This window comes from Dendronephthya gigantea, unplaced genomic scaffold, assembly GCF_004324835.1.
Source record: "Dendronephthya gigantea isolate DGI-Jeju-01 unplaced genomic scaffold, DenGig_1.0 000097F, whole genome shotgun sequence".
Taxonomy (NCBI): domain Eukaryota; kingdom Metazoa; phylum Cnidaria; class Anthozoa; order Malacalcyonacea; family Nephtheidae; genus Dendronephthya; species Dendronephthya gigantea.
Window position 1 is genome coordinate 632,019 of NW_021163107.1, and position 22,696 is coordinate 654,714.

The 22,696-nt window shown below is 37.2% G+C and overlaps 1 protein-coding gene and 2 long non-coding RNA genes across 3 annotated transcripts; all 3 read left to right on the top strand.

The window, feature by feature from the left end:
* Positions 1 to 826: 826 nt before the first annotated feature.
* LOC114534163 lies at positions 827 to 2,335 on the top strand. Its single transcript, XR_003688115.1, has 3 exons — positions 827 to 887; positions 1,129 to 1,443; positions 2,280 to 2,335. It is a non-coding gene; the product is annotated as an uncharacterized LOC114534163 (long non-coding RNA).
* Positions 2,336 to 5,859: 3,524 nt separating this feature from the next.
* LOC114534155 (venom protein 302-like) lies at positions 5,860 to 7,472 on the top strand. The gene is made up of 3 exons (XM_028555706.1): positions 5,860 to 5,921; positions 6,154 to 6,473; positions 7,252 to 7,472. The coding sequence occupies exons 2-3, from the start codon at positions 6,181 to 6,183 to the stop codon at positions 7,274 to 7,276; spliced, it is 318 nt and encodes a 105-aa protein (XP_028411507.1). The 5' UTR covers positions 5,860 to 5,921; positions 6,154 to 6,180; the 3' UTR covers positions 7,277 to 7,472.
* A 3,582-nt stretch (positions 7,473 to 11,054) lies between these two features.
* Positions 11,055 to 12,853, top strand: LOC114534142. Its single transcript, XR_003688109.1, has 3 exons — positions 11,055 to 11,236; positions 11,914 to 12,215; positions 12,646 to 12,853. It is a non-coding gene; the product is annotated as an uncharacterized LOC114534142 (long non-coding RNA).
* Positions 12,854 to 22,696: the final 9,843 nt, after the last annotated feature.

Below are 22,696 nucleotides of genomic sequence, written 5' to 3' on the forward strand. Positions count from 1 at the left end.
GTGACACTATAGAAGTTGTCTTATTTATGATATAATATTTTTGAACAAACTTCTTCAAGGATGTCAACACAAATGTACTTATTATAATGTCATATCATCACTTAGGTTAGGTTTGTTTTACTATTATATATAGGTACATAGTTTTTAACGGTACTTCGAGTGCCGCGCTTTTGCCAACGCATCTTTGGAAGTAATCGCAGGACTTCGCATGTGGAAGAATAAATTTTGAAGTGTTACAACTTAGGAAATTCGAAATAGCGTTGATGATTATATGTAGTCAATACCATCGTTCGGCACTGATCTCACATGCATGGGGAACTAAATTAAACTCTAAAGATGATTTTGCATATAGTAATAATTGATTATTCACTATTCACAACACTTCATAATGATGATGTTTAATGGGTGCGTAACATTAGGCGATTAGGTTAACGTTTGGCACTAGAAAGTTCGGCGTCTTAGACGGGGGTAAAACGCAACGGTAAAACTCAACGGTAAAACGCAACCTATCATGCATTGGTCACCGACAGTTGGCGATTTCTGCTGTCGGTGATCACTGACAAATGAAGTGCTTTGTTTTAAATAAACTTTGTTCGTCGCCGGCAACCAACCGACTATCGGTGACATGTGAGAGATGACCAGGCCGCTAAATAGGGTAGCGAACGCATTTCCACTTAAAACATTAGTTAGAGCACTTGAGACAACTTGAGGAAAGCAAATAAGCAAATAAGATATCGGCCAGTTCACCATTATTGATTTACTTAATCCTAAGAACATAAATAGAGCTAGCCCGGCCAACTCAAAGCAACCAATATTTTCAGGTGATACGAGTACGGTCAACATCGGATGCCTAACAGACAAGAGTGATTGAGAAATATATATATCAGGTACAATTTTGATTATATGTTTTAATAAAAAATACAATATAAGTTTGGACATATGTACACAATGCTAGCCGCAACTCGAATTTGAACATTACCCAAATAGTTCTTCAGGACATATATCAGTAATTCCATTATTTCCATATTGCATGCAGTTTTACGTCACCGCGTATAAAGGCAGCTGTTATATATAGAAATGCTGCTTTGAAATGAAAAATTTAATCTTCTGAAAACTTGTTTTCAATAGAATCATTAATCTTCGCCAACTACGAACATGAAGACTATCCTTCTTACTGCCTTGTTGTTCTCAGCCATCCTTGCCACAACTCAAGCTCTTAGTTGTATCCCATGTCCCCAAGTAACTTGCCGTTTAACATCCGAGCTGAACTGCAAAGGAGGACTAGCGCGAGACCCTTGTGGCTGTTGAGTGTGCAAAGGTCGAAAGAGAGGAATGTGGAGGACCATGGCACTTAGCTGGCGTCTGCGACACTGGTTTGAAATGTGTTTACAAAGGTGGCAATGAACACAATATCAATGCTGTTGGGGTATGCAAAAAATCAAGGTAAAAAACCCGAATACTAACCGGAAATTTCAAAAAATACAAAACAAAACAGAATCCGAAGATTATAACATGATCTTAAAACATAAAATATTAAACGAGACAAGGATGAGTTAAATTTAATTTGTGATGTTTCGCTAATCTAAACTTTGGTCTCAATTAAGCAAGCAAACACTTCAAGCTCTTTTCTTACAAGCATTTGAGATAAAGGGAAAAAGAAATAGGGAAAAAAATATTGAAAACATGTTTCGACTTAACTATATAAGTGCAAATAGGGTAATTATTTACATAGTGAAGTATATCAGTAAGGTAGAGATATGATATATCCGAGGTGCCGGATATTCTATGACAGTTAGTTTACTACTATATTGACAACATAACATGATACAAGATATGCATATTAGGCAGAACAAGACAAAGACAAGACAAAAATTATAACTGCATGGAAAATAGTATTGAAACGTTGGACTTGTTTGTTAAGGTCTGGTTTGTGCGTACAGATCTTCCTTGAGTTTAAAGAGAGAAGGAGATGTTAGGCTGTTAGCAGTGTCTAGGATGGTAAAGCAAGGGCGGGTGTAATCAGTTTCTCAGCAAGAATTCTCTAGGTATATTCGTAGATGCGTGAGTTTTTGTCAGAGGTGATGTGTTCTACAGGGCCGGCAATTGTACAGCGCAATTCATTATACAGATGTAAGATGTTAATCATGCAAAGATGTTTATTTTACAGCAAACTAAATAGTGTCGATCCCCTTGGCTTGATGACTATATGATATATAGATTTGACATTCCATGGTTTTGATTTTTGAATTTTGTATAACTGTTATATTTTCCCATTTCAGGAAATTGTTCAAGGTTACAAGCTAAATGAGGAGCAACAAGAATGCAAAAATGCTTTATTCCAGAAACTCTTAAACAGTTTTTATTTAACCAGGTCTCATTATAACATTTATAGATAACCAATCGATTGTTAATTTGATTGTAGATCGTTAAGAATAATTGATGTTACAATTATATCTCTTTTTTTGTATAAAACGTGTATAAAATTGAGTATTGCTATAATTCCGGTTTTATGAAATGGCAGCGTTTTGGGGTACTGTGATTTTTAACGAGAACGCCGGCTCTACAGTAAAGTCGTGCGACAATCTAGAAACGTAAAATTTGTCTAGTACTTTTCCCCTCTTCGACACCATCTCTGGTTATGTATATTTCACTTAACGAGTCACTATACGACTATAGTCTATACCTTTTTCATTTATACTTAGATTATTAGGTTATGATGCACCACACTAGTTATGTTTTTATGGCACGAAGGATGCCTATAGATTTAATATTTTCAAACAATCTTCTATTCAAGAGGGTACTTCAGGGGCCGCGGTCAAAATAAAGAACACTCTTACATTTCTCTTGAAAGAATTTTCTTGAATATTATGCACTGAATAGGTAGTTGTAAATAGTATCTTTGTATTAAGCTGTTAAAGACATTTAGTTTGCTAGTTGAATAAAACGATAGACTGGCTTGCTACTTTGAACTTATTCACCATTATTTAAGCTCAACGGGCTTGATGCAACTTGCCCCTGTACAATTCATGTATATACTTATCAGATAATATGTCTGTATATTGCTGATTATTTAGTACCGTTTGGTGATGTTTGAAGGTACTTCAAGTGCCACGCTTTTATAATATAACACACTTTTGTAAACAATCTGAGGGCTTTGTTTGCAAACATGTAAATAAGTATTAAATTAAACGTCAACTTTCTATCGTGCGGAAAAGAATCGCTTCTTCACAAGTTTCGCATGCGTGTGTGTGAGAGCTATATTTTAAAACTATATATATATTATGTACTTTTTACCCTAGATGCATGAGGCTAAAGATCGACCTCGCGTGGCAGTCAGGTCAGCAAGATACTCTCGTGTGCGGATAGTTTTTCGTGAGGAATTCGCCTCGAGAAGCACGTTTCTCACGCGTGTCGGCGGATGCTTTTCGGAGAGCTCTTGTATGCGGCGGGCTCAATTCTGTATAATTTTATAAGCTGAGTTAGCTGACTGTGAATAGTAATAACAGCCTACATTAAATACGAGCCATTCGTTTCATTTTTAGACTGGTATGATACATGCATCCATGACAATTAAACCAAGTAAACGGGTGTAGAATACGCATATCAAGTTATCAATGTTCATACGTCACGAGCCTAATTACCATACATAGCTACTGAACTTTTTTCATTACCTAGATTCATCAAAGTTTTGACACGCCATGCATGAGTTAGAACTTCACAAATGATGTCGGGACATTTTAGAGCAATACCTCCAATCACACTGTTTAATGTATCTGTCAGATAATATCGTTAACATTTAACGAAACTTCAAGAAGCACGCTATTATATACTAACGTATTGTCGGAAAATAAATTTTGAAGTTAAAACCGTGTGTGGGTGATAACTGGACGTTAATACCAGTGAACCAAGATTGGACTCAAGTCCAACATGTTATATGCAGCAGCTGTATAATGAAAGGTTATTATCATTATTCATTTCTTCAGAAATTCATTGCAGTCAATGAACATGCACTAAAATATTAGCATAGCAGGACTAAATTATTATGCTGGCTACGCTACTTATTTCAGCCTTGCCATAAAACCAGTTTTCCGCTATAGGTAAATTTATTCGCGCGACGCGAAGCGATATCTGAAATCTGGTGATGTGATTAAGGCCGACACAGACCGGACGCGATGCGGCAACGCGAGGCGAATTTTGAGTTTTCAGAAGCATATAAATTAAATTCTGGAAGCAAAATTTGGAAACTATGGACGCTAGAGCAGTTAAAATGTTTTATTGTTATGTAATCTACAAGAATATTATGATAGTTTAAAATTTATTTGATTTTGAAAAATATAAAACGTTGAAAATTCGCGCCGCGTTGCCAATTCGCGTCCGGTCTGTGTCGGCCTTTAGCTTGCGAAAAAATTCAACGCGAAAAAGTAGAATCGCTTCCTATTTCTTATCTGTTCGCGCGAATGAATTCGCATGGTGGAAAATGGCTTAAATCGGTATTCGAGTAGAAGGACTAGAATGTTCATCCAGTTATAATTACTGTTACATACATTACGTCCTTATTAAAAAAGGATATAATTCTGTAACTACAGCTATATATTATATTTTTTATGACCAGCTTATTATTAAAGTTTGACATACCACTCAAGTTAGAACTTCAAGAATGATGTACGTTATAACATTTGACTTCATCTCAGGCACAGGCAGGACTGTTTAATGTATCTGTCAGATAATATCATTACCATTCAACGGTTACTTCCAGTGCCCCGCTTTTACTAACGTATCTCAGGACAGCTAAAACCGTGGGAGGGTCATGATAAGTTAATACAAATGAACCAAAGTGGGCTAACAGAATTGCGACCAGTATCTGTCACCATGCATTTAAGCTCGCTATTAAAAATTGCGACAGGGGAACATCATATTTTTAAACAACCTTCTTCAAGGCTGTCAACACAAATGTACTTATTATAATGTCATATCATCACTTATATAGGTTAGGTTTGTTTTAGGTTTTTACGACTTCGCATGTAGAGGAATAAATTTTGAAGTGTTAAAACTTAGGAAATTCAAAATAGCGTTGATGATTATATGCAGTCGATACCATCGAACCAATGGACAACTTTATAAGGCGAAGTCAAAATGTTTTTCTATCTCTATCGCGCAGATGCATGGGCAGTAAATATATTAGATACAACGGTCGGCACTGTTTCACATGGAGTCATGGGGAACTATAGCCCGACGCAGACTATATATTGGGGTCTATATATAACCCTAATATATAACCCTATATATCCCTAACCCTAACCCCAATATATATAGTCTGCGTTGCAGGCTAGGGGAACTAAATTAATACTGAATAGTAACTCTAAAGGTGATTTCGCATATAGTAATAATAAATTTTTCACTAACACTTCATGGTGATGATATTTGAAGGGTGCGTAACATTAGCTGATTAGGTTAACGTTTGGCACTAGAAAGTTCGGCGTCTTGGACGGGGGTGAAACGCAACGGTAAAAACGCAACTGTAAAACGCAACGGACACCGCCTTAAAGTCTGGTCATCATGCATTGGTCACCGACAGTGGGCGATGTCTGCTGTCGGTGATCACTGACAAATGAAGTGCTTTGTTAGTTTAAATAAACTTTGTTCGTCGCCGGCAAACAACCGACTATCGGTGACATGTGAGAAATGACCAGGCTGCTAAATAGGGTAGCGAACGCATTTCCACTTAAAACATTAATTAGAACACTTGAGACAACTTAAGGAAAGCAAATAAGATATCGGCCAGTTCACCATTATTGATTTACTTTATCCTAAGAACATAAATAGAGCTAGTCCAACTCAAAGCAACCAATATTTTCAGGTGATACGAGTACGGTCAACATTGGATGCCTAACAGACAAGAGTGATTGAGAAATATATATCAGGTACGATTTTGATTATGTTTTAATAAAAAGTACAATATAAGTTTGGGTATGTCCAATCCTAGCTGCAACTCGAATTTAAACATTACTCAAATAGTTCTTCAGGATATAATTTCATTATTTCCATATTACATGCATGCAATTTTACGTCATGGCGTATAAAGAAAGCTGTTATATGTAGAAATACTCTTTGAAATGAAAAATTTATAATTTTCTGAAAACTTGTTTTCAATAGAATCATTAATCTTCGCCAACTACGATCATGAAGACTATCTTCCTTACTGCCTTGGTGTTCTCAGCCATCCTTTCAACAACTGAAGCTCTTAGTTGTCTCCAATGTCCCCAAGTAACTTGTCGTTTACCATCCGAGCTGAACTGCAAAGGAGGACTAGCGCGAGAGCCTTGTGGTTGTTGTGATGAGTGTGCAAAGGTCGAAGAAGAGACATGTGGAGGACCATGGGACATGGCTGGCGTCTGTGACACTGGTTTGAAATGTGTTTACAAAGGTGGCAATGAACACGATTCCAATGCTCCGGGGGTATGCAAAAAATTAAGGTAAAAACCCGAATACAAACCGGAAATTTCAAAGAATTTAAAACAAAACACAAAACACAGAGTTTAATTTGTGATATTTCGCAAATGCAAACTCTTGTCTCAACCTCGAGCTTTTTTCTTACAAGCATTTGAGATAAAGGGAAAAAAATATTGAAAACATGTTTCGACTTAACTATATAAACCATTTGCAGTGGGAACAGGATAATTATTTACATAGTGAAGTATATCAGTAAGGTAGAAATATGATATATCCGAGGACGAGGTGATATTCTATGACAGTTGGATTATGATACAAGATATGCATATTAGGCAGAACAAGACAACGACAGACAAAAATTATAACTGGAAAATAGAATTAAAACGTTGGACCTGTTTGTTACGGTCTGGTTTGTGCGTAAAGAGCTTCCTTGAGTTTAAAGAGAGAAGGAGATGTTAGGCTGTTAGCAGTGTTTAGGATGGTAAAGCAAGGGCGGGTGTAATTAGTTTTTCAGCAAGAATTCTCTAGGTATATTTGTAGATGCGTGAGTTTTTGTCAGAGGTGGTGTGTTCTACTGGGCTGGCAATTGTACAGCGCCATTCATACATGCATGCAAGCGAATATGCATGGTCGGTCCAGGTCGGTCGTAGTAGCCTCGTAAACTAATGCTTACTAATCATAGATATTCACTTTACAGCAAACTAAATATTATGTCGATCTCCTTGGCTTTATGACTATAGGATATATGGATTTAGGTTTGATTTTTTAATTTTTTATAACTGTTATATTTTCCCATTTCAGAAAATTGTTCAAGACTACAAACTAAACCAAGAGCAATAAGAATGCTTTGAAGAAACTCTTTAAACGATCAGTTTTTATTTATCCACGTCTCATTATAACATTTATAGATAACCAATCGATTGTTAATTGGATTGTAGATTATTAAGAACAGTAGCGTAGCCAGCCTGTCGATTTGTCCCGCTATGCTAATATTTTGGTGTTCACTGACTGTGAAAACAATAGATTTCTAAAGGCACGAATAATTATAATAACTCGAAATTTACATAGCGGGACAAAATCGTCAGCCTGGCTACGCCACTGGTTAAGAATAATTGATGTTACAATTATATCTCTTTTTCCGTATAAAACGTGTATAAAATTGAGTATTGCTATAATTCCGGATTTATGAAATGGCAGCGTTTTGGGGCACTGTGGTTTTTAAAGAGAACGCCTCAACAGTAAAGTCGTGCGACAATCTAGAAACGTAGAATTTGTCTACTTTTCCCCTCTTCGACACCATATTTGGTCATGTATATTTCACTTAACGAGTCAGAACCAAGATGTTGCCCCACGGGGACCCCTGTCGTATACAGGGAGCCCAATAATCTAATTTCTCTTTGCCTGCTCACTTGTCTTTTCAACGATGCGTTTCTAAGGAATTTTGGATTGCAAAGTTTGAATTGCCAATTGCGCTTTTTTTTCGGATACCCTGCTTGTAACACCTGTGCATTAAGTATCTTGACTACAATTCTGTACGACTATAGTCTGATACCTTTGTTAATTATACTTATAGATTATTAGGTTATGATGCACCACACTAGTTATGATTTTATATGGCACGAAGGATACCTATAGATATGATATTTTCAAACAATCTTCTATTCAAGAGTGTACTTCAGGGGCTGGTCTACACTGTGCGGATAGCCGTTTTCGTGAGGGATTCGCCTCGAAAGGCAAGTTTCTCACGTGGGCAGATGGTTTTTGGGCTGAGCTAACTGCCTCGCGAGGTCGTTAGCTCAACTGATAGCTCTCGTGTGCGGCGGGCTTAATGTTGTATATAAGCTGACTCCGATGTGTCTGAATAGTGATAAATCAGCCGATATTAAAAATGAGCAGTTTCGTTTCATTTATAGACTAGTATGCATGGATCTATGATAATTATACCATATTAATTTTTAACAATCGTTTACACGAATAAGGCTGACAAATATACGTGTCACATAATATCTTGTCATTGACATTGACGTTGCCGTTGGTCTTATATTTTTAAATTAAGTACTGTATATTATTATTGCGGATATAATTTCAGGACATTGTTGGCAAAAAACCTTTTGAAATTATAACAATTAATACTTCACACTTTTTGATGACAAACTTTCGTCACAGTGGCACTTTAAAATCGCGTGTGATATAATTTATATAGAGCCGTTTCTGTAGCAATGAAACAAAGGTTACGTGAAGTCAACACATGCAGCTACCTTGCTTCTATCGAGTATCGTGCGCAGTGTAAGTGGTTAGATCTCATTCATTTCCCCGGCCATGAATCGAAATCAGCACTGATCTCATTGACGTCATGGGGAAACAATTAACCAACCGAGCGAAACGCCCGGGTCAATGGTGTTATACAGGGTGTCCCAAAAAAAACGAAAACTATTGAAATCACTCAGTGTTAAAATTTGAATGCCGTGTTCACGAATTTCAGCCCGTGGGGATTTAATGCAACTTATAAAATGCTAAATGCTTTGTGTTGCTAGAGAAAGGGGACATGTCGAAGGTCATGGTCCTTGAGATGCACATTTAAATATTGTTATCCATATTTGTAAACTGTAAATATTGTTAATAAATATCATTTTTGCGTACAAGCAAATTTTACTGCATCATATGCATGCGTAAGAATGAGTATGGTAAACCTGTGGGTCCCAACAGAGTGCTTAGGCATTCAAACTCTAACAATTGCATTGTTATGGGTGATTTCAATAGTTTTCGTTTTTTTGGGACACCCTGTAGACTGGTATGCGTTATAATATATTTTGACCGGCTGTTAAATGTACTTGTCATGGGGGGATGTACTTGTGTGGGCCTCTTTACATGGAGGGAGTTATCTCGGCTAGGTGAGGTAAAAATCAGATCAAAGGCTTAACCTGATTAGTCTTTTATCATATTCAGTTTTCACCTCGCCTAGCCGGGATAACTCGCTCCATAAAAACAGGTCCTTAAAATAATGTCATATTACATGTATTCAAGCTTTGTAGCGATAAATGTATAAAAATATAAAATGAATAAAACAAAAAGAAATACTGCAAAATGATTATTGCATGACTTCTTTATTACGCATGGTGAAAAAGATTTGGCGGTTGTATAAAATGCTTGTGAACTTATGATAATTAATTAGTTAGTCTGCAAGAATTGCCCAATTTCAATAGTTTATTCTGTGATATTGATTTTGAGCAATCTTCCATGCATTCAGTTAAGGATGACATAAATACTGTTACTTGTCATTCGATGTCATATCGTTGACGTTGACACGGTGTTTATGCACCGTTACCGTTTTTAAGTACCATGCAACGGTACTTCAAGTAGCACGCTTTAACTAACAAATCATTGTAAATTATCACAGGACTTTGCATGCAAAAATAAACTTTGATGGATGAGTTACGAAAAAAGTAATTTTAAATCGTGTGAAGCAGAATCGAGTTAAGGCAAAAGAACCAAACATTACATGCCAGAAAATTAGGCCAAAATGTTTTTTTAAAGTCATGGGGAAAGTCATGACCTCAATCACAGGGGAAATGATTTTATTATACTAACCATTCATATATCTAAATATATACTACGTACTTAAATGCGTCAACAGTGATCTACTGAAGGTCATTGGGAAGTTATTATATTAAGGCTCCGTTCACACGTTTATCTGAACGGCTCGTCACGAAATCTTCGTTTGCCAAACATTAGCAGCAGATGCAAATTAATTTGATAGATTTGGTATATTTATTAATTCAGGTCAGTTTTGAACATTAAAGCCTCATTACAACACTGTGTAGACGGCCGGTTTATAAAACTTATACTACATGAAGATAGTTATTGTTAATAATGATTCATTTACTGAATCTAAAGCCCCGTTTACACTACACTCAATTTATCGCCACGGCACGGCTAAAATTGGTACCCGTACCAATTTTATTAATATTCAGGCTACCAAAGCAAAGGCCGAGCACAGATGAAATGGGCACGGTAACCCATTTTAGCCGTGCCATGCCAATAAATCGAGTGTATAGTGTAAACGGGGCTTAAAAAGGCCCTGTTTCCACGCGGCCGGATGCATGCATGTATAATTGGCAAATTTTTCGTTGGTTGCATGGGAGTTTTCATTTTAACATAGCATATTTCTGAAAGAAAGGGCACTATCGTTGAAAGAAAGGGCCCTAAATAACTAAAAAGTTGGTTGGATACACTTGTGTCCGGTTACCTTGACACGGGGATACACGATAACCAATTAATCACTATAGAGTAATTACTTCCTCAGCTCTTGAATAAATAAATAATATGAGGACAAGAGTATTAAGGCTACTTCAAGGAGTTTCTTTCCATGCGAGTATGCACGGAATAGTTAATATCTATGCTTTGGTTACTTACAAGAGAACCATCAGCCATGTGAGAATTATATGAAGTTTTTACCTCATCGTATGTTTCTATACCAGCGTGATTTTATTTTTTAACGCTGAAAAGCAATCTTGATTGAAACCAACGTCATATCCATGCTTGCAAAGTATGCACTTGGCCCAGTTCCACTTTGCATAACAAAAATGAGGCTCTTTAAGACATCTTGAGTATGACAAATAAGATATTGGATTATTTACAACGATATTTACAACCGTCGACTGAATTGCTATATCCTGGATGTATAAATAGAGCTGGCTTAACTCAGAGTAGCCAATATTTTCAGGTGATACGAGTGAGATCAACATCAAATTCTTAAAGACGAAAGAGAGCTTATAGAAATTATCAGGTAAATTATGATTATGCTTTAAATACTAGTATTATAGTTTCCAGTATAGATAATAATGTTATGTTAAATCTTAACTAGGTATAGATATAGCCAAAAGTGACTCGAATATGAACAGCAGACAACTAGTGCCTTGAAACAATTATATTAATTATTTCACAGTGGAGCATAGGTAGAATAAATATCACGGCTTAATTTATTATTTAAAAATACCTTTTTAACAAAGCTATTGGTGATCACCTATAATTCCAAAGAAAAAATTTGAATAAAATTCCACCAATACGATGGCAAATTGGATTTGTAGTAATTTATTCTGTCTTAAGACGGCCACGGATTTTTAAATACGACGCTTATACAACGAATAACTAAGCTGACGGCAAAATCGTATTTTGTGACTGCATGCATGACAACCAATTTAACATTTCATTTTCTAAATAATTGGATACTATGTTGTTGTTCACTATGAATAGGATTGTTCATAATGAATATTTATATCTTTTATACCTAGATCGTAAATTAGTCTTTATAATGCTTCATGCAAATATAAATTGTATTTTTATTTAATAATGCATGACATACATGCAGGGCTCCTATGGATACCAGCCGACGGCTGAATGGGCTATCCTGTCGAAATAAAGTTTTAATAATTAATAATAATACTAAAATAAGATTCTGCATAGAATCATCAATCTTCGCCAACTACGAACATGAAGACTACCCTCCTTATTGCCTTGGTGTTCTCAGCCATCCTTGCAACAACCCAAGCCCTTAGTTGTCTCCCATGTCACGAAGTAACCTGTCCTTCATTACACAAGCTGAACTGCAAAGGAGGATTAACTCGAGACGCTTGTGGTTGTTGTGTTGCGTGTGCAAAACTCAGAGGGGAGAAATGTGGAGGACCATGGAACATTGAAGGTGTCTGTGACTGTGGCTTGAGATGCTCCAAAGGCCCAGATTTTAATGCTGTTGGCGCATGCAGAAGGTATAATATTCATATATACACATCACTATATGATATAACTAATACGACCATGATGCTTTGGCAGTATTATGGCAATATATATATATATATATATATATATATATATATATATATATATATATATATATATATAATTATATATAATTATATATAATACTAAAGGTCATGTCCAGTCGGGTTTCGGTTCTACTAATAACAATGCCCGGACAAAGACTCTATATAGAGTTCAGATCAACCATGGCGAACAAATAATATGTGAAATACGCCGGAAGACAGTTCGTCGTAGCTATTTCAAAAAATTATAACAGTTCAAAATGTAAACAATGCGTTTGGGAACGCCGGCATTACGACAGGATATCACCTTTAATTGTTGTCTTATTATTTGAATAACGTAGTTTAACGTAGTAATATATTATATTCTCTTTTTCAGCAGGCTGCAAGCGTATTTGCATGGAAGAAATTAAGGATGACAAGAGTAGAAGGCTACAATGAAGAATCGTTTAATTTGCTTCTTTGACACTTTGTTAAATTTCACCGTAAACTTTCAATTAAGTTTTTTATTTCTTGGCATGATTTTTAGACATTGAATTACTTGTTATAATGAGATTGAATAAACTTGCTCCAAAAAGAATGGCGTATATGACCATTACAACGAAATTCAGTTGTGCAACCAATCTGTATTATTTTATCCCCTAATCTGGTAAACTACATACAAAAGATGAATTTATACTCATAATAATGCATAAAAATTAAACAAGCGATCAAACATCGATCTCGTGGCATCGACAATTGCAAACATATATTATTCACCTAAAGATTTTCGAGCATGCGCAGTTTTCGCACGAAATACAGTTAATATATCAACAAATTTAAAGATGATTGGGTGTTGAAATTTGATGGAATTCCTTGCAAATATAAGAAATTGAGGTTCATTACCTTTTTATTACACGTGAAGGTTGTAGTGAATGTCAGCATTAATTTCGTACAAATATGGGTATTTTTTGGAATTTAATTTACCAGCTGTATAAAGCTATAGGATTTGACAAACAAGTTCCGATACAACCACTAAGGGAGCATCGTAGCAGCGATCTTAGATAGAAATATCGAGAAGTGTTTTTGTCTATTTGAGTCAGTTTCTACCTCAAATTTGATGCGAACTTAACAAATAATGTCAGCTTTTAACTTCTCTTGATCAAAATATTTTTGGAGTTCTCGATATTGTCATTAGCGACGACATGAATGTGCTTCGTTTAAACTTTGCAAATATCAAATATTCAATGACATGTTCTCTTCGCGATCCACAGGTTCCGAGATGTAGATAAGCTCGGAGTGTCTCTCTACCTCACTTACTCATGCATCCTGGAGAGGAAAGGAATTGCCAAATTAGATCATGCATGCAGTTATAAATTCGTGTCAAATTTTAATCTGAATGACTTCGAGCCTTCACGATATTCTTCCCGCATTCAGCATCTACTTACTGTTTTCATTGCGAAAAAAGAATGAGAAAACTTTATAGATGTTATCGCTTCGCATCAAGAATTGCAGTACCTGAACTTGTTTGCAATCTAAATTATGTAACGTAGTGCACAATTGTTACTATTATAACAAAATTAATGTGGAAGAGAGTGAATGGAAACTCATGAAAGCGTGTCATGTACTAGCTACAATGTGCATACTTATACCACTAAGCCACCATAGTGCATCGCTAGTCGGAGTTGCAAAAATAAGCTACCTGCGGTTGTGAATATAAATCTAAGGTATATAAGTATTTAACTGATGCTAATACGGAACGTAAACTACGCGTCGACGCTCGAATCCTTGCCGGCAAGGGAGGTTATACGAATTAGATGAATAATTTACATACTGAATAGCTACTCAGCAAAAAGTGGGGGCCAAAGCCCATCCGAGCTATCTATTTTGATATACTGACGCTAAATCCATCACAGTAATTCAGTAAAATTTCTGTATTTCCGTATGTAATTATGACAAAAATTAAAAGGGTTAAGAATTGCAATTTTGACCATGCAAGGTACTTGTCTGACATTGTGCCTCTCTATTACCAAGTAAACTTCTATAATTACACTTCAGTTTTTAACTCACTCGTAACTGGTCGGTTGAATGGAAAGAACAAGATTGGTTTGAGACCCCATTTTAATTATATTTCCAGAATAATTCGGTACCGAATCATGCCAAATATTGCAATTTCATTTGCTAGAAGGGATGCGATTTGAACATTTATTATATTAATTTTGAAATCACTGATTGTAGTGTTGTAGACACGCCTCCTGATTGACAGACGGACGAGGGGGCTAAATATAGAAAGAAAGGAATAAGTATTGTATTAGGGGGAGGGCTAGAAGCGAAGAATATATGTATTATATACAAAATTCAACAATGGCGACGACGATAGAAATTTAAAATAAACGACAATGGCTTCGTTGGTGTGAAAGGTGACTCCAATGCCACCATTCAATCCTGACGAAGAAGTGGGAGGAAATCAAGCGCTTCGATGGCGAACATGGCTAGGAGATTTTAAGATGTTTCTCGCTGCCAGTAATATCACAAACAAAACACGCAAGCATAAACACCCTATTACTGTATCAGGCAGGGCCTGAAGTAAGGGGAAATATTTCGACAATTTCCCGATTTTGGAGCTGACGACGATATAGCTAGAGCAGAGGAGCTTCTAACGGGCGTATTTCGAGCCGCAAAGAACCGTTTATACGAGGTCTATAAATTCCGTGAAGCAAAAAAAGGTGGGTCAGAAACAATCTACCAATTCAGTTCATACAAGAATACGTTCGATGTCAAAGAACTGCGAGTTTTCTGACGTTGACTAGCTTTGAAATAATGGCATAACTGAATAGTAATCGGGGGAAAATCTAGGCGCATACGTAAACAAGCTTTATGCGACCCTGATTACTCCGGCGTCAGCGACGGAGTTGAAAATTCGCCCCGGTTTTGTTTTGTTGTTTGTTTGTTTTTGTTTTTGTTTTTTATTTTTCGTCGTCGCAAGTCTAAAATGGCGGGAAATATTCTAGTAATTAAAGTGTGTATGTGACTGTATTTATCTACGTCCCAGTCTTATCTCCTAAGAGTTGTGGTGCACAGCTTTGGCTAATTTTCCGATGCGCGATTCGATTTCGCTCGCATGATACGGCAATTCCTTCAAGAGGAACAAATAAACCGTTGTTTTCATGCTCTTCGATTAAGTTTAGATTGAATTGGAGTAAGAATATATTTAATACATGTAGATTCTGGTCCTATTTTAATAATATCGCTGCTATTTCGCCGTTTAACAAGATGATGTGGTCGTGTATGGGCGCGTTGACACGTCGTAGTTTGCACAGGATTGAAGATATAATATATAAGCGCGAATTCCAAAGGCTAAGTGTGAGACAAAGCGAATGTATCATGCGGTTTGTTTACATTTTCGAACAATTGAACTTCTATACTTTTTAAAGTACGATGTGCTGCTGAATTTTGCGATCGAACATTTAGCTTCGTAAGGCATCTAAATGCGAATATGAACTGTATTGTTTATGTTCAGAAGCTCTATATTAAAGACTGGCACGTGCGCCGGAGTTAACGCCAGAACAGGCGTCTTGTTATTCATTAAAAGATCTTCTGGTCGCTGCGAGGCGCGAAAGAACAAGTAAAATTCAAGCAGCAGATAGGGAAGGAAATCTAGATGATCAAACGTTAAATGCGTTTAACACCTGGACACCCCCAAGGAATCGAAGAACAACAAGACATGTTTTAATTGCGGCGGCGAGTTCCCTCATAAAGGCAGACAATGCCCAGCCAAGAACAAAACGTGCACAAAATGCGGTAAACAGAACCATTTCGCCAAACAATGTCGAAGCGGAAATCAAAACACACGAAGAAACCAAAACCCCCTGAAGGCCGAGAGGAATAACGACCAATGAGAAAATCTGACGATGGAAGCAGCAGTAACAGTGACAGCGAACCTACGGAATATTGTTATGCAGTTAAAAATAAGTCAAACGAGACACCCAATACCAACTCTTGAATCGGTCGCCATGGAACTCAACGGAGCTTTGTTCTTCTCAAAACTCGACATGTGCCAAGCATACCACCAACTAGAACTCAGACCTGAGTCACGAAATGTCACGACCTTTTGCACGCATCTAGGACTGTTTCGGTATAAGCGATTAAACTATGGCACCAACGCAGCGGCCGAGCTTTTCCAACATACCTTACAGGAAGTCCACCAGGGCATCAAAGGAATAAAGAACATTGCGGATGACATCATTGTATTTGGTAACACCAGGGAAGACCACGACCCTGCTCTGGAGGAATCTCACCCGAGTACAACAACACAAATTTAAATCTCGAGAAATGCAAGTTTTTCAAAAAGAACCTCGAATTCTTCGGACTTATCTTTACCGAAAAGGGTGTTAGCCCAGACCCTAGGAAAATCAAAGCCTTTGCAAACACACAACAACCGACAACAGTCAGTAAAGTAAGAAGTTTGTTGGGAATGGCCAACTACAGCTCTAAATTATAAGAAACTATGCAACTATCACTGAACCACTCCGCGAATTAACACGAAAGAATGCACATTTTACATGGACACATAAACACCAAACAGCTTACACAAACTGAAGCAGGCTCTACTCAACAGTCCGGTCATGAGCCATTTTGTGACAGCGAATCTACGGAATATTGTTATGCAGTTAAAAATAAGTCAAACGAGACACCCAATAACTACTCTTGAATCGGTCTCCATGGAACTCAACGGAGCTTCGTTCTTCTCAAAACTCGACCTGTGCCAAGCATACCACCAACTAGAACTCAGACCTGAGTCACGAAATGTCACGACCTTTTGCACGCATCTAGGACTGTTTCGGTATAAGCGATTAAACTATGGCACCAACGCAGCGGCCGAGCTTTTCCAACATACCTTACAGGAAGTCCACCAGGGCATCAAAGGAATAAAGAACATTGCGGATGACATCATTGTATTTGGTAACACCAGGGAAGACCACGACCCTGCTCTGGAGGAATCTCACCCGACTACAACAACACAAATTTAAATCTCGAGAAATGCAAGTTTTTCAAAAAGAACCTCGAATTCTTCGGACTTATCTTTACCGAAAAGGGTGTTAGCCCAGACCCTAGGAAAATCAAAGCCTTTGCAAACACACAACAACCGACAACAGTCAGTGAAGTGAGAAGTTTGTTGGGAATGGCCAACTACAGCTCTAAATTATAAGAAACTATGCAACTATCACTGAACCACTAGTGCCGCGAATTAACACGAAAGAATGCACATTTTACATGGACACATAAACACCAAACAGCTTACACAAACTGAAGCAGGCTCTACTCAACAGTCCGGTCATGAGCCATTTTGTGACAGCGAATCTACGGAATATTGTTATGCAGTTAAAAATAAGTCAAACGAGACACCCAATACATTACCAGAAATTTGGGACAAGATGGCGTCTTGCATTGGGATAAAAACAAACATGGCGGCCAAATTTCATGCGAAACAATATGGCTTAATCACAAAACTTTAAATTACGCTTCCTATGTGTGTTTTTTTCTTGGTTCGGAGTTCAAATTCTGTAAATCGCTCAGAAAGGAAGAGTTATAACAAAAAATATTCACTCACTAGCAAATCCTCTAGGTTCCTGAGTGCGATTTATATACAAGTCCAATTTGAATGATTCGGCTATATAAACCATAGTAATATCGGTAAACATGCTCTACAATCTGGTCAAATACACCACTTTCCTTTTGGACGATGCAAAGTTCGGAGTTGGAAATGTCTTTGGTTGTGATATAGCTACCGATATAACTCATAAATATCTTCGTATTTTTTACCGCCACGGTTCCCACAGCGTTTGAAATTTCATGATTCTTCAGTGTGTTAAGCATCCGGCCATATACATTTGAAGCATAATTATAATTGCATAATTATACCATCGAGCCATTTTATGAAATTTTCACCAATTCCTTGGGTCAAGAAGCGGACGCTGCCCACGAACGCGGACGCAAAATGTCTCAAATTTCTGGTAATGAACTACTCTTGAATCGGTCTCCATGGAACTCAACGGAGCTTCGTTCTTCTGAAAACTCGACCTGTGCCAATTGCATACCACCAACTAGAACTCAGTCCTGAGTCACGAAATGTCACGACCTTTTGCATGAATCTAGGACTGTTTCGGTATAAGCGAATAAACTATGGCGCCAACGCAGCGGCCGAGCTTTTCCAACATACCTTACAGGAAGTCCACCAGGGCATCAAAGGAATAAAGAACATTGCGGATGACATCATTGTATTTGGTAACACCAGGGAAGACCACGACCGTGCTCTGGAGGAATCTCACCCGACTACAACAACACAACTTTAAATCTCGAGAAATGCAAGTTTTTCAAAAAGAACCTCGAATTCTTCGGACTTATCTTTACCGAAAAGGGTGTTAGCCCAGACCCTAGGAAAATCAAAGCCTTTGCAAACACACAACAACCGACAACAGTCAGTAAAGTAAGAAGTTTGTTGGGAATGGCCAACTACGATACAGCTCTAAATTTATAAGAAACAATGCAACTATCACTGAACCACTCGCGAATTAACACGAAAGAATGTACATTTTACGTGGACACATAAACACCAAACAGCTTAAACAAACTGAAGCAGGCTCTACTCAAAAGTCCGGTCATGAGCCATTTTGACACCTCTAAAGAGACTTCAATATTAGTCGATGCCAGCCCCGTGGGATTATCCGCGATATTAACTCAGAAGGATCCACAACAAAATGTTTCCAATATTGAATCAATCGCCTCACTATAGTACTGAGAAAGCCTATAGACACAACAAAAAGGCGCGAGGAGCCGATTGCAATGTATATAATTATATACTACAACTAATTTTATTGCAGGTTGTCACAATTGCGAAGTTTAAGAATTGGAATATCCCAAATTATAAACACAAATATGCGAGTGTGATCAGCAAATATGTAATTGCATAAATTATCATTTGTAAAATCGCTACTCATTTGCGAGTGACTCGCACATTAACTACTCGTTACTCGCGACTCGCGAGTGGCGTCAAGTTACTCTATTCGCAATCATAGAAATATTTGCAGTCGTCTAACCAGAGAAATAATTACTTTCTTGCTTTAAAGTGGCGAGAGGATCCTGTATGTGTGTATTGCTGGCACAATATTGCTATTTGTGTCCACAACAACGGACGATTTTAACACGGAAAAGACCCTCGCAATTTCAGATTCAATAAAAATGGATACAATGCTTTAAACTTGGCCTTTCGGCCCCGATGCATTCACGACTTTGTCGCGACTGCAATCATTTGATGACGGAGTTACAGTAGATAACTCAGTTGCGCAACTACTTAACAACTGAAGAAGTGGCCACTTGACTCAGCAGACAGATAAATCAATAGCCACTAAGTTGCGCAGTCACCGTGGATGAGTAACACTTTAGGCAGTCATAATGATGAGTAACTCCATCCCTGCCGACCAGATGGCTGAATAACTACTAAACTGCGTAGAAACTACAACTAGATCATGCAGCCATGCAAGGTCAAAGAATGAATTGCTGCTGAATGACAGTCATGAAAAATGCAGTAAAAAATCGTACAATATTTTCGCGCGATGTTTTCCGATTTGTGTAAGGTATTCATATGGGTATACCACGAAGTGTTTCATACATGCGCAGTCATTTTATTTAAACGCATAAAATGTACCATTGAAATCCAACCCAAAATCCAAATATTGCCCCCCAATCTATAGAAAATAGGCTTTGGTTAACATCAGTTTTAAAAATTTTTCTTAAAAGGGATTCATATGTTCGGTATATGAAATTGGGCAAGGAATCTTCACTATATGATCTATAATAGCTAGCTCTCACTCAAGTTAATTGCTGTTGGCTTTACAGTCGTTTTCCGAGTCTTCGTGGGTTGGTTCTGTATGTCATCAGCTTCCTAAAACGTTTTATGTGACTTTTGTTTTGCTGTGTCCGCCACTCGAGATTTTAGAATCTCTGCACAACATGCGATCTCCCAAGTGGGATGATTCATAACTATGGCTATAACCAACGTAGTGGATTAAAAGTTTTGGATGGGTTTTTTATCTTTCCAGGTCTGGAACTTTCCATGTTGTGTCTTTATAAACCTTATATTTCCAAATAATTCAACTAAGTATACTAATAATTTTATCAATTTAATAATATTTTGGGACAGACGTGCCGGGCGGGAAGCGTATTCGAAGTATAAATATTAAACCCAACATAGTGCTTTCAGTAAAGCCATAAGAGACAATTAAACCATTTGAGAATAATAAAGATATATTTGATAGTAACGTTTCGTCTTAAGTTAAGACGAATTTAATTGTCTCTTATGGCTTTACTGAAAGCACTATGTTGGGCTTTAATATTTATACTTCGAATATTTTGGGACGTATAGATAATGTTTCAAGAGCCCAACCTTGCAAAATTGATTGACACGATTGCCTACACTATATGCTTGCTTTCGAGCTTGAATGTGGGATTTGGGTTTGAAAACTCTCCTGAAGTTATAGGGTTTAAAGGGTCTTAAGTTCGAGTGGAATTATACGCACTTCATATTCAAGCCATGAACAGTTGAGTCAAGGAAAAATGAGTCAACTATAGGTCCTCCTGACTAATTTTTCCTTCAACTGTTCCTGGCTTGAGTTTGAAGTGTGTATAATTCCACCCGAACTTAAGACCCTTCAAACCCTAGAGTTTACGTGCATCGAGTGAAGTGCTAAAAATCACAATTGATTTATCCTGAAGTTATGTAAAAATTGCAGATTATAAAGCGATATTACTTGCGTGAAAATGACAGTTTAAAATTGAAAAAATGATTGCTTGTGGTCGGATGTTGTATCACCTATCTGGAAATTATAATAATAATTATTTATTGATCAACACTTTCCCAGTTCTCCTTAAAAACTTTTCTACCCGTAGTTCTAGCCTATGCGCAATGAAACTAAACACGCAATGTTGTAGCAATAACATCATTCTCATTTCTATTATTCTCTAATATATTCACGATGTTAATGGTTACCGTTGTTATCATACTGTATGTATATCAATTTTTTGTTATGGTTCCCGTAACTTTTATTCTTTATTCATTTCTTTCTATTCAGTTTAATCTTTATCCCTCATTCATCTGAGCGAGGTGTTCCTTCACTTCCTTCGTCTACTTTTAGCGAGCATTAGCGACTACGAATACGGATTCTCGCTTGTTGTTTGCTTACGCCATCAATCAAAACTTGTAGTCGTCGAGGTGTTGAGTGCACGTTTGTTGGTTAATTACGTATTCCAAAACGCCACGGCTACGTGTTTTGTCAGATGGCGCAGACAAAAGCACCGAGTTTGGCGCGGAAATGACGAATCCTTGATCCCCAGTCGTATTCATAATTACTGTAAAGCTACCTTCGTTTGACAATAGAGAGATTTAGCATGATGACGTGAACGTCAAAGGCGACGTGAAAATGGCGAATTAATGGCGTGGCATGTCCATATTTAGGCACATCACGCCATTTATTCGCCATTTTCACGTCGTCTTTGACGCTCACGTCCTCGTACAAAATCACCCTAATACATACAAGTGGAAGCCGAGTAGACGAAAACCATAAATATTAATAGAACTTTGCCTTCCTGCCCCAACTAGCCCAAACTGTTTTCGCAACACAATTCACCACTGGCACCTGAATAAGTTACGAACAAGTAGTAACTAGGCATATAAACATAGAGTACAATAATTATTTTATTACATCATGCAACCAGCTGGGCATGTTTACAAATTAGCGACAAACGGAAAACACTGTCAGACTTTTATGATGATGCTTAAGTAGACACACGTAATGATTAGGTTTAGAGCATGCCAAATTTGCAGCGCTGCCTTTTGAAAGAATTTAACAATTATTATAGCTAATTTCCCAAATATTCTACTTGTCGTTTTCCACAAAACGTTTACCCAAGACTAATTACCTGCTATTCGATTATTCAAGTTCTTTGCACCTATAAATCATACATGTTGATTATTATTGATATAAACAGATAAATATTTAACAGCTATAGCTGCCTAAAATATACAAAGAACCTTTTGACTTTTCGACCTGCGCCAGGAATTAGTTCGAGTTAACGACATATATTTTTTACGTATAGAGCATGTGAACATGCTAATATATTGTTTTCGAGTGTTTCGAAAGTCGACCCGATAACTGCATGATTACATTAGATATAGTTAAACGCAGCAAACGCTTTTATAACACGTACGATCGTACTATAGTGGACCAGGAACAGCGTAACCGAGTTTCTGAACTGCATTGTATTTATAACAATGGAGAGGACAAATGTATTTCTAATCGTTTGCGTTTACTTATATATAGGCTGAATATTAATGATATATAGGCTGAATATTAATGATATGTATATATTATTTGCTGCAACTATATCAAGAATTG

Coding starts and splice junctions, on each gene's coding strand:
- LOC114534155 (XM_028555706.1), top strand. CDS start 6,181: ATGAAGACTATCTTCCTTACTGCCTTGGTGTTCTCAGCCATCCTTTCA. Junction 6,474..7,251: donor GGGGTATGCAAAAAATTAAG/GTAAAAACCCGA, acceptor TTCCCATTTCAG/AAAATTGTTCAAGACTACAA.